The 12,622-nt window shown below is 34.3% G+C and overlaps 1 protein-coding gene across 5 annotated transcripts in view; it reads right to left on the bottom strand.

Moving 5' to 3' along the window:
* Positions 1 to 12,622, bottom strand: part of VPS8 (VPS8 subunit of CORVET complex) — a 331,520-nt gene that overhangs the window by 203,674 nt on the left and 115,224 nt on the right. For all 5 annotated transcript variants that reach the window (XM_057500758.1, XM_036875334.2, XM_057500761.1 and 2 more), the window contains one exon: positions 4,571 to 4,617. In XM_057500758.1, coding sequence (XP_057356741.1) covers positions 4,571 to 4,617 — 47 coding nt within the window. The remainder of the gene's footprint in view (positions 1 to 4,570; positions 4,618 to 12,622) is intronic.

Here is a 12,622-nt window from a genome sequence, read left to right as displayed (position 1 = left end):
GGCTAATGCAACTGGTGACTCTTAAGTTGAAGCCAATGTTCATTTACCATTCTCCAAATCCTAAGGCCCATCAGAATTATGCTAAATCTATTCTACCTGAGCTCTATTAATGTAACAACAAAGCCTAGATGACAGGATATCTGTTTACAACATTGTTTACTGAATATTTTAAGCCGACTGTTGAGACCTACTGCTCAGAGACAAGATGCCTTTCAAAATATTACTGCTTGTTAACAATGCACCTGGTCACCCAAAAGCTCTGATGTTTTCATATCTGCTAACACAACATCCATTCTGTAACTCATGGACTAAGGAGTCATTTCAACTTTCAAGTCTGACGATTTAAGAAATACATTTTGCAAGGCTCAAGATGCCATAACTAGTGATTCCTCTGGTCAATCTGGGCAAAAGCAAATTGAATCCTGGAAAAGATTCACAATCCTAGGTACCATTAAGAACACTTATGATTCATGGGAAGAGGTAAAAATATCAACATGAGCATGAACTGGAAGTAGTTGATTCCAGCCCTTAAAGGTGACTTTAAGGGCTTCAAAACTTCAGTGGAGGAAGTAACTGCAAATATGGTGGAAACAGCAAGAGAGCTAGAATTAGAAGTGGAGCCCGAAGATATGACTGAATTGCTGCAATCTCATGATAAAATGTGACTGGACAAGGAGCTGCTTCTTATGGATGAGCAAAGAAAGTGGTTTATTGAGACAGAATCTGCTCCAGGTAAAAATGTTGAGAAGACTGTTGAAATGACAACAGAACATTTAGAATATTACATAAACTTAATTAATTAATCAGTAGCAGGCTTTAAGAAGACTAATTCCCAACTTTAAAAGAAGTTCTACTGCGGGTAAAATGCTATCACAAGGCATTGCCTGCTATAGAGAAATTGTTCATGAAATGAGAGCCCATTACACAGGAAATTTCACTGTTTTCTTCTTTTAAGAAATTGTCACAGCCACCCCAACCTTCAGTACCACACCCTGATCAGTCAGCAGCCATCAACATCAAGACAAGACCCTCCACCAGCAAAAAATTATGACTCACTGAAAGCTCAGTTGATGGTTACCATTTCTAAGCAATAAAGTATTGTTTAATTAATGAATTAATTGGTTTTTTAGACATAATGCTATTGTACACTTAGTACAATTTAATGTAAACATAATTTTCATGTACACTAGAAAACCAAAAAATTCATTTGACTTGTTTTAGGACATTCGCTTTATTGCAATAGTCAGAACAGAACACACAATATCTCTGACACATGCCTATAACAAGGAAGTGAGTAGGAAAAGTAAGTAAAGAGAAAACTAAGAAAAGCTAGAGTAAGGTTAATATATATGGCTCTTAGCTTTCTAGGAAACAGTAATTAGCTATAAAATTCATTGCTCATCAGCTAAAAGTGACCTAGCTGTTCAAAAGATGCAAAAGTATTTCCAGTACTAACATCTAAGGGAAATTTATCCTTTAGGCCCTCCGACAGAAGACATTATATAACATAAAGCATGTTCTCAACAACATCCCAAATATGAACACAACTTATTTCTCTGGATAATTACATACACTATAGCTAAAACACTGGAATAAATTTGAGTAAGCAGAAACTAAAGCTCTTCATGACTTAGTCAAAGGTCTGACATAGCAAATAACTGCCCTCAATCACTTTTACTAATACTTTCAAATTATGACACAGCCTTTTATGACTTAGGTTACTTGAATATATACAAACTCATGAGTCAAGTCAGTGTTGTATAGATAGGGTTTTTAGGTCTACCTGCTTTGGATCCTCATAGGTGTTCTCTACCACTCAGAAAGTGGTACAAGCTAATGGTTAAGAGCAAGGGCCCAATGGATTAAAGACTAAGTATATGACCTGAAATCATAAAACTCCTAGAAGAAAACATGGGCAGTATATTCTTAAATACCAGCATTAGCCTTTTTTTCTAGATATGTCTCCCCAAGCAAGGGAAACAAAAACAAAAATAAGCATGTGGGACTACAGCAAACTAAAAGGCATCTGCATAGCAAATAAAACCATAAACAAAATGAAAAGACAACTTACTGAAGGGAAGAAGATAATTGCAAATAATATATCTGGTAAGGGGTCACTATCCAAAGTATATAAAGAACCCTTACAACTCAACATACACAGAAAAAGAACCAAATAATCTAATTAAAAAATGGACAAAAGACCTGAATGAACATTTTTCTAAAGAGGACATAGAGCCACATCAAAAAAGAGCTCAACATCACTAATCATCAGGGAAATGCAAATCAAAACCATGAAGAGCTATCACTTCACACCAGTCAGAATGGCTAATATCAAAAGACAAGAAACAACAAATGCTAGTAAGGATGTGACAAAAAAGAGAACCCTCATGTACTGTTGGGAAAAATGTAAATTGGTGCAGCCACTATGGAAAACAGTGTGGGGGCTCCTCAAAAAATTCAAAATAGAAATACGATTCAACCCATTCCACATATCAAATACCATTCCACTTCTTGGTATTTACCTGAAGAAAATAAAATCATTAATTCAAAAAGATATATGCACCCCTATGTTTACTGCAGCATTATTTACAACAGCCTAGATATGGAAACAACCTAAGTGTCTATCAATGGATGAATGGCTAAAGAAGATGTGGTACATATACACAATGGAATATTACTCAATCATAAAAAAGAACAAAATCTTGACATTTGTGACAACATAGATGGACCTAGAGGGCATTACACTAAGTGAAGTAAGTCAGACAGGGAAAGACAAATGCCATATGATTTCACTTTTATGAGGAATCTAAAAAATAAGACAAATGAACAAATAAGCAAAATAGAAACAGATGCATAAACACAGAGAACAGACTGGTGGTTGCCATAAGGGAAGGCAAGTGAGGAAACTGGGTGAAAAAAGTGAAGGAGATAAAGAGGTATGACCTTCCAATTATAAAATAAATAGGTCACTGGAATCCCATTCCTTGGAATTTACCCAAAGAATACAACTTCTCAGATCCAAAAAGACATATGCACCCCTATGTTTATCGCAGCACTTTTTATAATAACCAAAATATGGAAGCAACCTAAGTGTCCATCAGTAGATGAATGGATAAAGAAGACATGGTACATATACACAATGGAATACTATTCAGCCATAAGAAAGAAACAAATCCTACCATTTGCAACAAAATGGATGGAGCTGGAGGATATTATGCTCAGTGAAATAAGCCAGGTGGAGAAAGACAAATGCCAAATGATTTCCCTCATTTGTGGAGTATGACAATGAAGCAAAACTGAAGGAACAAAATAGCAGCAGACTCAGAGACTCCAAGAAGGGACTAGTGGTTACCAAAGGGAGGGGTGTGGGAGGGTGGGTGGGGAGGGAGGGAGAAGGGGATTGTGGGGAATTATGTTTAGTACACATGGTGTGGGGGATCAGAGGAGAACAGTATAGCACAGAGAAGGGACATAGTGGATCTCTGGCATCTTACTACACTGATGGACAGTGACTGCATTGGGATATGGGTGGGGACTTGATAATATGGGTAAATGTAGTAACCACATTGTTTTTTCATGTGAATCCTTCATAAGAGTGTACATCAATCCTACCTTAATAAAAAATTTAAAAATAAATAAATAAATAGGTCACAGGGATGAAAAGTACAGCATAGGGAATATAGTCAATAATATTGTAATAACTTTGTATGGTGACAGACGGTAACTACACTTATTGTGGTGACCATTTTGTAATTTATGTAATTGTCAAATCATTATGTTGTACACCTTAAACCAATATAATATTGTATATCAACTATACTTCAATGAAAAAAAATAATAAAGAGCAAGAGCCCAGGAGCTGACTTCCTATGTTAGAATGCCTTCTTTGTTCCTCAGAAGTGTGAGTGCACTTTGGCAAGTTATTTAATGGCTTTCTACTTCTGGAACCTCCTATGTAAAATGAAGATATTAAAGTCTATCTCAGTATTATAAAAATGAGATAAATTAATGTAAAAGGCTTAGGACCATACCTGGCATGTAAGGAAATACTATTATTATAAATGTGAAAAAAATGTGAATAGCACAGGTCAATTTATATGGTTACTATTTAAACCAACAAAGCTGAATCAAAAGTTTACTTATACTGATTTCTTTTAAACAAAAATGATCTAAAAACCAACACTCCAGAAGCACTATGACTCTTGCCTTTTTTGGAGTGGTCTGTAATAACATGTGTTGGTGATGGTTCACAAAAACTTATATATATAGTACATGAATCAGACACTTTTACTTTTAAGACCTTTAAGTAGTATTGCTCTCTTGTTAGCTATGTTCACCTCCAGTATTCTGCCACACAAATAGAGACATGATACACTCAACAGCATGTAGTTCAGAAAACTTAATTTTATTAGGAAAGCAGACTGAAAATTGTTAAAGAATTAAATGTCTGTAAATAATTTTCTTTTAAAAACCTATCCAAATTCAAAGAATTCATAACAGTAAATTGTAACATAAGCAAGCAGCAACCTGGGCTCAAAGTAATTGAATCTGACAGGCAATGTATACTCACTTTCGTTGCAGCAGAAGGCAGTAATCAACTATAATGGGTACCATATCCTGTGGAGAAACCATAAAGAAAGCATTAGCACCACATCCCAATGACCCACTGGTTAGATACAACACATAACGGAAGTGGTCTGCTTAAGATACTGTTAGGTTATGGAAGAATATAATTTTGTATCATGCTTTTGGTAAGCAATTTGGCACTATGTGTCAAAAGTTTTAAAAATGCAAAAACAACTTTACCCAGTAATTCTATGTAGAAATTTATCCTAAATATATTTAAGAAAAAAAATTTGATAATGCATTAATGTGTGCCCTGCAGCTCTATAACAGAAGCAGGAGGGGAAGGAGAGGAAGAAATTACATATGCAACATGGGAAAAATAGTTAAGTAAATTTACTACTTAAATAGAATTTATGTAGATATGTAAGTTTATAGAGAGCTTACAATAACATCAAATAAACATGAGGTAGAAAACATAAATCTATCTCACAACTTTGAAGAGGAAACTTCCAAGTTAAAAAAAAAAACAGAAGAAAATACATCAAACTGAGAATAGGATATAGTTGGCTTGTTGGTGGTTCAGTTGATTAAAGTTGTCCATCTTTTGTCACAGTTCTCCAAACCAGCTACTTTAAGGTTGATTCAACTACTGTTTCATAATATTTTGACTGCTTTAAGTTCATCATGTATAGGCTCATATCAACTGCATGGCAACCCATAATTTTGCCCTTTTTCAGGAGAAACAGTTTGAGGGAGAGACAGTAGCTTTTTATGACAGGAAATTGCCAAGTAACCAAGTATTAGATTCTTAGCAGTACTGTTTCATTTTCCGCTGAGTGCAAAGAAATAGTTTCCTTTTTAAAAAATTCTTGAAAGCCTTGGCTTTGGGCAGAAACAACTCCCATCAAGAGGGAGAAGGCACTATATGAAGAAGAGAATACTATATGCCAATACTTATTCAAAAAAAAGAACAAAACTGAGGAACCCTTATTATTGAGAGAGAGAGAGATATCAGAAGGACCTACAATCCTGAAAGAATTATAAAGCTATCCCTGACTCACCCATTCTGCTTCCTTTAGACTTCAGTATTTTTTATAACGAGATTTAAAATCTTAGATTTTTCAGAAAGAGGAACTAAAAACACGGAAAAGTGTTAGCGCTATCAAGTCACAACCCTGAATGCGAATATAGAGCACCAGATAATCTGGAGGAAAAAATAACCTCCCTAGAAATGCTGGGGAAGTTTTAATTAATATGTTTTTACAATACACAGCAGAGCTCCCAAGAGAGGAAGGGCAACACCCAGAGCCTAAAAGTGAAAAGGGAACTGAAAACCAAAGCAATAAGCCCTGAGCTGTCACTGACACTGTCATACATTTGTTGGTCACATAAGAGCTTGGGTTTTAATTCCTGAAAGAAGCTGAAGCCTTAGACCTTGTAATATAAAGAACTGAAGCAAGGAGCCACCTAATGCCAGGATTCTTGAAAAAGATGCATCCTTAGTGAAAGGGAAATAGGGGAAAAAATATCTGCCTTTATGCATAGAAAGATAACAAAAAAGGTTGTCTCAGCCTGGACATATTCGGGGTAAATCTGCACTCCGTAAAATCCATAATCATGATCCTGCCAGAGGTGGATTTGGGATTTGAATTTACACTATCTCCTCAGTGTAGGAACAATCAAGCCAAGAAATTAACATAAAAAGTGATTCTGAAAGAGGATACTCTTGGGGCACCTTGAAAGAAGCAAATTCAAAATCTCTCCAGAGACAGTACTTACCACAGGCAAAGTTAAGTCCTACTGATAAGGTCCCACTGAAGATGTACCCAAAATAAAACAATTTTAAAGCACCTCATGAAATAATGCACCATGAGTGAACATCAACAGAAACTATAAATAATAGGAGTAGACACCTAAAACCTCAAATATTTTAATTATCAGAAACAATTAAATATATTTAAAATGATTAAAGGCAAGAAATAAATAATTAAGTACCTAGCCTAGTAATAAGTGCTATGAATATACACAGGGGTTAATGGAGAGTGAAACCATCAGATTCACACATTTAGACAGATCATTCCAGTGGTTTGATGATGGGAGGATCTGGAAAACCAAGACTGAAGATAGCAAGGAACAACATCCAAGGAAATAGAGGATCAAGGGAACTATATAATAAAGGTAATCATTGGAATAAAATACACATTCCTAAATATCAGAAGTATATGCACAAATAAAAAATAGAGTAAGGGGTAAAAGGCTTTCTTAAAACAAAATTTATTTGGCTTAACTCACTTAAGATTTTCAGATTAAATCCATAAGAAACAAAAATCTAAAGTCTCAAAAACAAACCCCCAATCCTGTGTAGTAAACAAGAAACAGATAAAAATACAGTGCTCCAGAAACATTGAAAACAAAAGGATAGGCAAAGATATGCCATGCAAAGAAAAATTAGGGGTTGTGATCTTTCTATCCGGTAAAGTAAAACCCAGGCTAACAGGCATTAAATGAGTAAATCATAATGAATATAAATTTCCTATTTCTGTATGTCAAATTACTATAAACAGCTGACCCTTGAACAACACAGGTCTGAACTGCATGGCTCCATTTGCACAGGGATATTTTGAATAAATACACTGGAAAAAATTTTGGAGACTTTTGACAACTTGGAAAAACATTTTCTTTTCTCTAGCTTAAAGTATTATAAGAATATAGTACATAATACATATAACATACAAAATAAGTGTTAGTTAACTATGTTATTGGTAAGACTTCTGTTCAACAGTAGACTATTAATAGTTAAGTTTTGGGAGAGTCATACACAGTTTATATATGGATTTTCAATTGTACGGGGGTCAGCACCCCTAACCCCTGTGTTGTTCAAGAGTCAGCTATAGTACATACTATATTATATAGTGCTAACATTCATAAAGCACAAGATGGAAGGAAAAATAAAGAAAAGAGCACTATAACAGGGTACTTTACTTCTCACGGTCCATGAGAAATTGGGTGGACAAAATTGGGAGAGAGTTTGGAAGACTTGATAATTTTAAAAATCTGACTGATGATGAACTAAATTTCTGTCTAAATACACAAATCACTGTTCAAGTGCTTATGGAATACTACCAAAAACTGATCATTGACTGGGCCATAAAGAAAATCTAAATAAACTTCAAAAGTAGAAACACTACATAAAACATTATCTGATCACAATACAATAACACTAGAAAATAACCACATAGCAGAAAATAAAATGCTCCTTTCACATAAAAAATAAGCTCTAATATTCTTCAAGAAGGAATATGAAAATTGAAGATTATATATAGACAATAATTAAAGTGATATACACTGAAACAATAGCCTTAATAAAGAAGTCTACAAACTGACACTGTAAAACATGCCATCCAACAGCAGTACCTTTTTCTCAAGTACACAGAACATTTATTAAGATAGAAGATATATGTTAGGCCATAAAACAAGTTTCAAACTTATAAAGATTCAAGTCATACACAGTATGTTCTCTGAGCACAACAGAATTAATTCAGAAATTAACAAAACAGAGTGACAGAGTTGACATTACAATAGATTTTCCACATACAAAAAGGGTAATAAAAATGAATGAGCAACTTTTTGCCAATATTTTTCACAACTTAGATGAAATGGCCAAATTTATTTAGATAGAAAATGCCAATACCCCCTGAAGAAGAAAAAGGTAGGAGAAATACATAATCTTCTAAGACATTGCATTTGTAGTTAAAAACTTCCCTACAAAGAAAACTAAAGCCCTTGATACTTTCAATGGTGAATTGTATTAAACATTTAATGAAGAAACAATATCAATTCTGCACAAACGACTGTGAAGGGGTATGTGGGGGGACTTGGTGAAGGGGGGAGCCTAGTAAACATAATGCTCTTCATGTAATTGTAGATTAATGATACCAAAAAAAAAAATTCTGCACGAACTCTTTCATAACACTGAAAAAGAGGGAATAATTTACAACTAAATCTATAAGGCCAACATTACTCAAATACCAAAAATCACACAAAAACATTACAAGAAAAGAGGAAAACAGGTAATAATCCTCATGAACACAGATGTTCACATAAAAAGGGAAATATGTCATGACAAAGTGAATTTATTCTAAATATGCAGGGTTGACTTAACATTCAAAAATCAATCAATATAACTCACCATAATAACAAATGAAGAAAAGAAAAACTATATGGTCTCAATCAACACAGAAAAAGAATTTGACAGAAGCCAATGACATTCATTACTGAAAAAAAAAAGATCTTAGGAAATTAAGATTAGAACTTCCTCAGTCTGGGAAACAACACTTTTGAAAACCTAAAGCTAGCATATTTATAAATCAAAAACTGCTGCTTTACTAACACCGGAACAGGACAACAATATGAACTTTCACCATTTCTATTCAACATCATATTGGAAACCATACTAGGGCCAATATTAAAAGGCAAGAAAGAGAAATAAAAGGCATCTAGATCAGAAAAAAAGAAATTCTGTCTGTATTCACAGACTACCTGACTTTCTATCGAGAAAATCTGGTGGAATGAATAAAAATTATTAGAATTAATTAGTAAATTTAGCAAGACTGCAGGATAGAAGATCAATACATTAAAATCAACTGCATTTCTATAAACAAGTTGTAATTAGGACAAAAAAATACCATTTACAATAGTGTCCAAAAAACAAAGGAATAATATGCAACTACCAAAAAGAATGACACTTTTTTTTAACCTAAAAAAAACACTTCACATACATGACCCATGCCCCCACCCACCTGCTCTACAACCACCACCAGTCTGTTCTCTGTGTTTGTGAGTCTATTTTTCTTTTTTGGTTTGTTTGTTCATTTGTTTTGTTTTTCAGATTCCACAAATAAATGAAATCATATGGTATTTGTCTTTCTCTGTCTAACTTATTTCACTTAGCATAATGCCCTCTAGGTCCACCCATGTTGTCATAAATGGCAAGATTTTGTTCTTTTTACGCCTGATATTCCATTGTACATATGTACCACTTCTTTATTCATTCATTTACCAATCACACTTAGGGTGCTTCCATATCTTGGCTATTGTAAATAATGCTGCAGTAAACACACGGGTGCATATATCTTTTTGAATTAGTGATTTTGTTTTCTTTGGGTAAATTCCCAGAAGTGGAATTACTGGGTTGTACAGTATTTCTATTTTTAGATTTTTTGGGAAATCTCCACACTGTTTTCCATAGTGGCTGCATCAATTTACATTCCCACCAACAGTGTATGAGGATTCCCTTTTCTCCACACCCCTGCCACCACTTGTTATTTCTTGTTTTTTTGATATCAGCCATTCTGATTTTTTTTTTTGGTACTATCTATTCTAGGTGAAAACTCATGGTTTTGATTTGCATTTCCCTAATATTAGTGATGTTGAGCATATTTTATGTGTCTGTTGGCCATCGTATGTCTTCTTTACAGAAATGGTTATTCAGGTCCTCTGCCCATATTTTCATGAGATTATTTGTTTTTTTCATGTTGAATTGTGTGAGTTCTTTATATATTCTGGATATTAATCCCTTTTCAGATATATAATTTGCAAGCATCTTCTTCCATTCAGTAGGTTGCCTTTTTGTTTTGTTAATGGTTTCCTTTGATAGCCAAAAGATTTTTAGTTTGATGTAGTCTTCCTTGTTGACTTTTGCTTTTGTTTCCCTTGCCTGAGGAGACATATCCAGAAAAAGACTGTTAATGCTAATGTTCAAGAGTGTACTGCCTGTGCTTACCTCTAGGACTTTATGGTTTCTGGTCTTATATTTTGACCTTTAGTCCATTTTGAGTTTGTGTATGGTGTAAGACAGAGACCTGGCTTCATTATTTTGTGTGTAGTTTTTCAGTTTTCCCAACACCATTTATTGAAGAGACTGTGTTTTCCTCATTGCATAGTCTTGGCTCTTTTGTCATATATTAATTGGCCATATAATCGTGGGTTTATTTCTAGGCTCTCTATTCTCTTCCATTGGTCTATGTATCTGTTCTTAATGCCAGAACCATACTGTTTTGTTTACTATAGTTTTGCAGTATAGTTTGAAATCAGGGAACATGATACCCCCAGCTTATTCTTCTTTCCCAAGATTACTTATATTATTCAGGGTTTTTTATTGTGGTTCCATACAAATTTTAGGATTATTTACTCTAGTTCGGTGAAAAATGCCATTTGTATTTTGATAAGGATTGTACTGAGTCTGTAGATTGCTTTGGGCAGGATGGTCATTTTGACAATATTAATTCTTCCTATCCATGAACATGGAATAGCTTTCCATTTATTTGCACCTTCTTCAGTTGCTTTCATCAACGTGTCTTATAGTTTTCAGAGTACAGGTCTTTTGCCTCCTTGGTTAGAGTTATTGCTAGGTATTTTATTCTTTTTGATGCAACTGTAAATGGGATTGACATATTTCTCTTTCTGTTCATTATTTGTACATAGAAATGCAATACATTTCTGTATACTGATTTTGTATCCTACAATTATACTGAATTCATTTATTGGTTCTGACACTTTTTTGGTGGAGTCTTTAGGGTTTCCCCGATATAGAATCTTGTCATCTGGATATAGTGACAATTTTATCTCTTCATTACCAATTTGGATGCCTTTTATTTCTTTTTCTTGTCTGATTGCTATAGCTAGGCCTTCCAGCACTGTGTTGAATAATAGTGGTGAAAGTGGGCATCCTTGTCTTGTTCCTGATCTTAGAGGAAAAGCTTTTAGCTTCTCACCATTGAGTATGATGTTAGCTGTGGGTCTGCTGTGTATATAGCCTGTAGTACATTGAGGTAGGTGCCCTCTGCACCCACTTTGTTGAGAGTTTTTACCATAAATGGATGGTGAATTTTGTCAAATGTTTTTCAGTGTCTGTTGAGATAACCATATGGTTTTTAGCCTTCACTAATGAGGTGTGTCTCCTTAATATAATTGCAGATGTTAAACCATCCTTGCTTCCCTGAAATAAATCCCACTTGGTCATGTTGAATGATCCTTTTAATGTATTTTTGAGATCGGTTTGCTAATATTTTATTGAGGAGTTCTGCATCTGTGTTCATTAGGGATTTTTGTCTATAATAAGACACTCTCTGTGAACCAATATAAAAAGATTTGCAAGTATACTAAGTGAAACACTAAAACATCACAAATATAGTTTTCTATTATTTGGTTAAAGAAGAAAGAAATATGAATATATAGGTGGTTAAATATGTTTGTATTTGCTTGTTTTTATGTAAACAAAATCTGAAAATATACATACAAACTTAATAACAACAGTGACAGGCAGGTGGAAACTGGGCAGATAGCATAAGGGTTGTAGGCCAGCTTTTCATGGTATACATTTTTATACTTCTTGATTTTTAAATCATATGAATGTATAGCTGATCTAAAATTTTTTAATTGAATGTTTAAAAAATAACAGTGCAGGCACCACAACAACGTACTATTAATCTCAATTCTATGGAAATATAAATGGCTAGGACACATAGAAAAGGAAACACAAAAAACACTTTTGTGTTGAACCATATCTATATAAAGCATCTACTATGGACCAGGAGCATTGGTAGTATTAATGATGCACATTTAAGAAAACAGGCATAGCTTATGTTCTAGTACAAAGATTTCTGAAAAGTAGTAACAATGAAGCATGATTAAAGTTAAGAGAGGGGAGGGGAAATATAGAATGCCACAGAAACTTACAGCAAGGCAGTCTAACCTAAGTATGTCTTTCTGAGAATGTGACATTTAAATGGATATCTGTAAGACAGCATTAACCAACTAAATTGTAGGGGAAAATGCACCATCCAGTAAGAGGTAATAATAGCTTGTGGGAAAGTCCAGATGTAAGAGACAGCATAGAACCATGAGGAGCTGAAAGACAGTGTGACCAGAACACAGAAAGGGGAGATAGGCACTTGATAAGGAAGGGGCAATGTGCAGGATTCTGAACTTTATTCTGAGTTAATGTAAGACCACTGAAGGGGATTTAAGCAGAGAAATGAGATAAAAGTATTTAAGA

Source organism: Manis pentadactyla, chromosome 1 (genome assembly GCF_030020395.1).
Source record: "Manis pentadactyla isolate mManPen7 chromosome 1, mManPen7.hap1, whole genome shotgun sequence".
Lineage (NCBI taxonomy): Eukaryota > Metazoa > Chordata > Mammalia > Pholidota > Manidae > Manis > Manis pentadactyla.
This window is presented reverse-complemented; position numbering and strand designations above follow the sequence as displayed.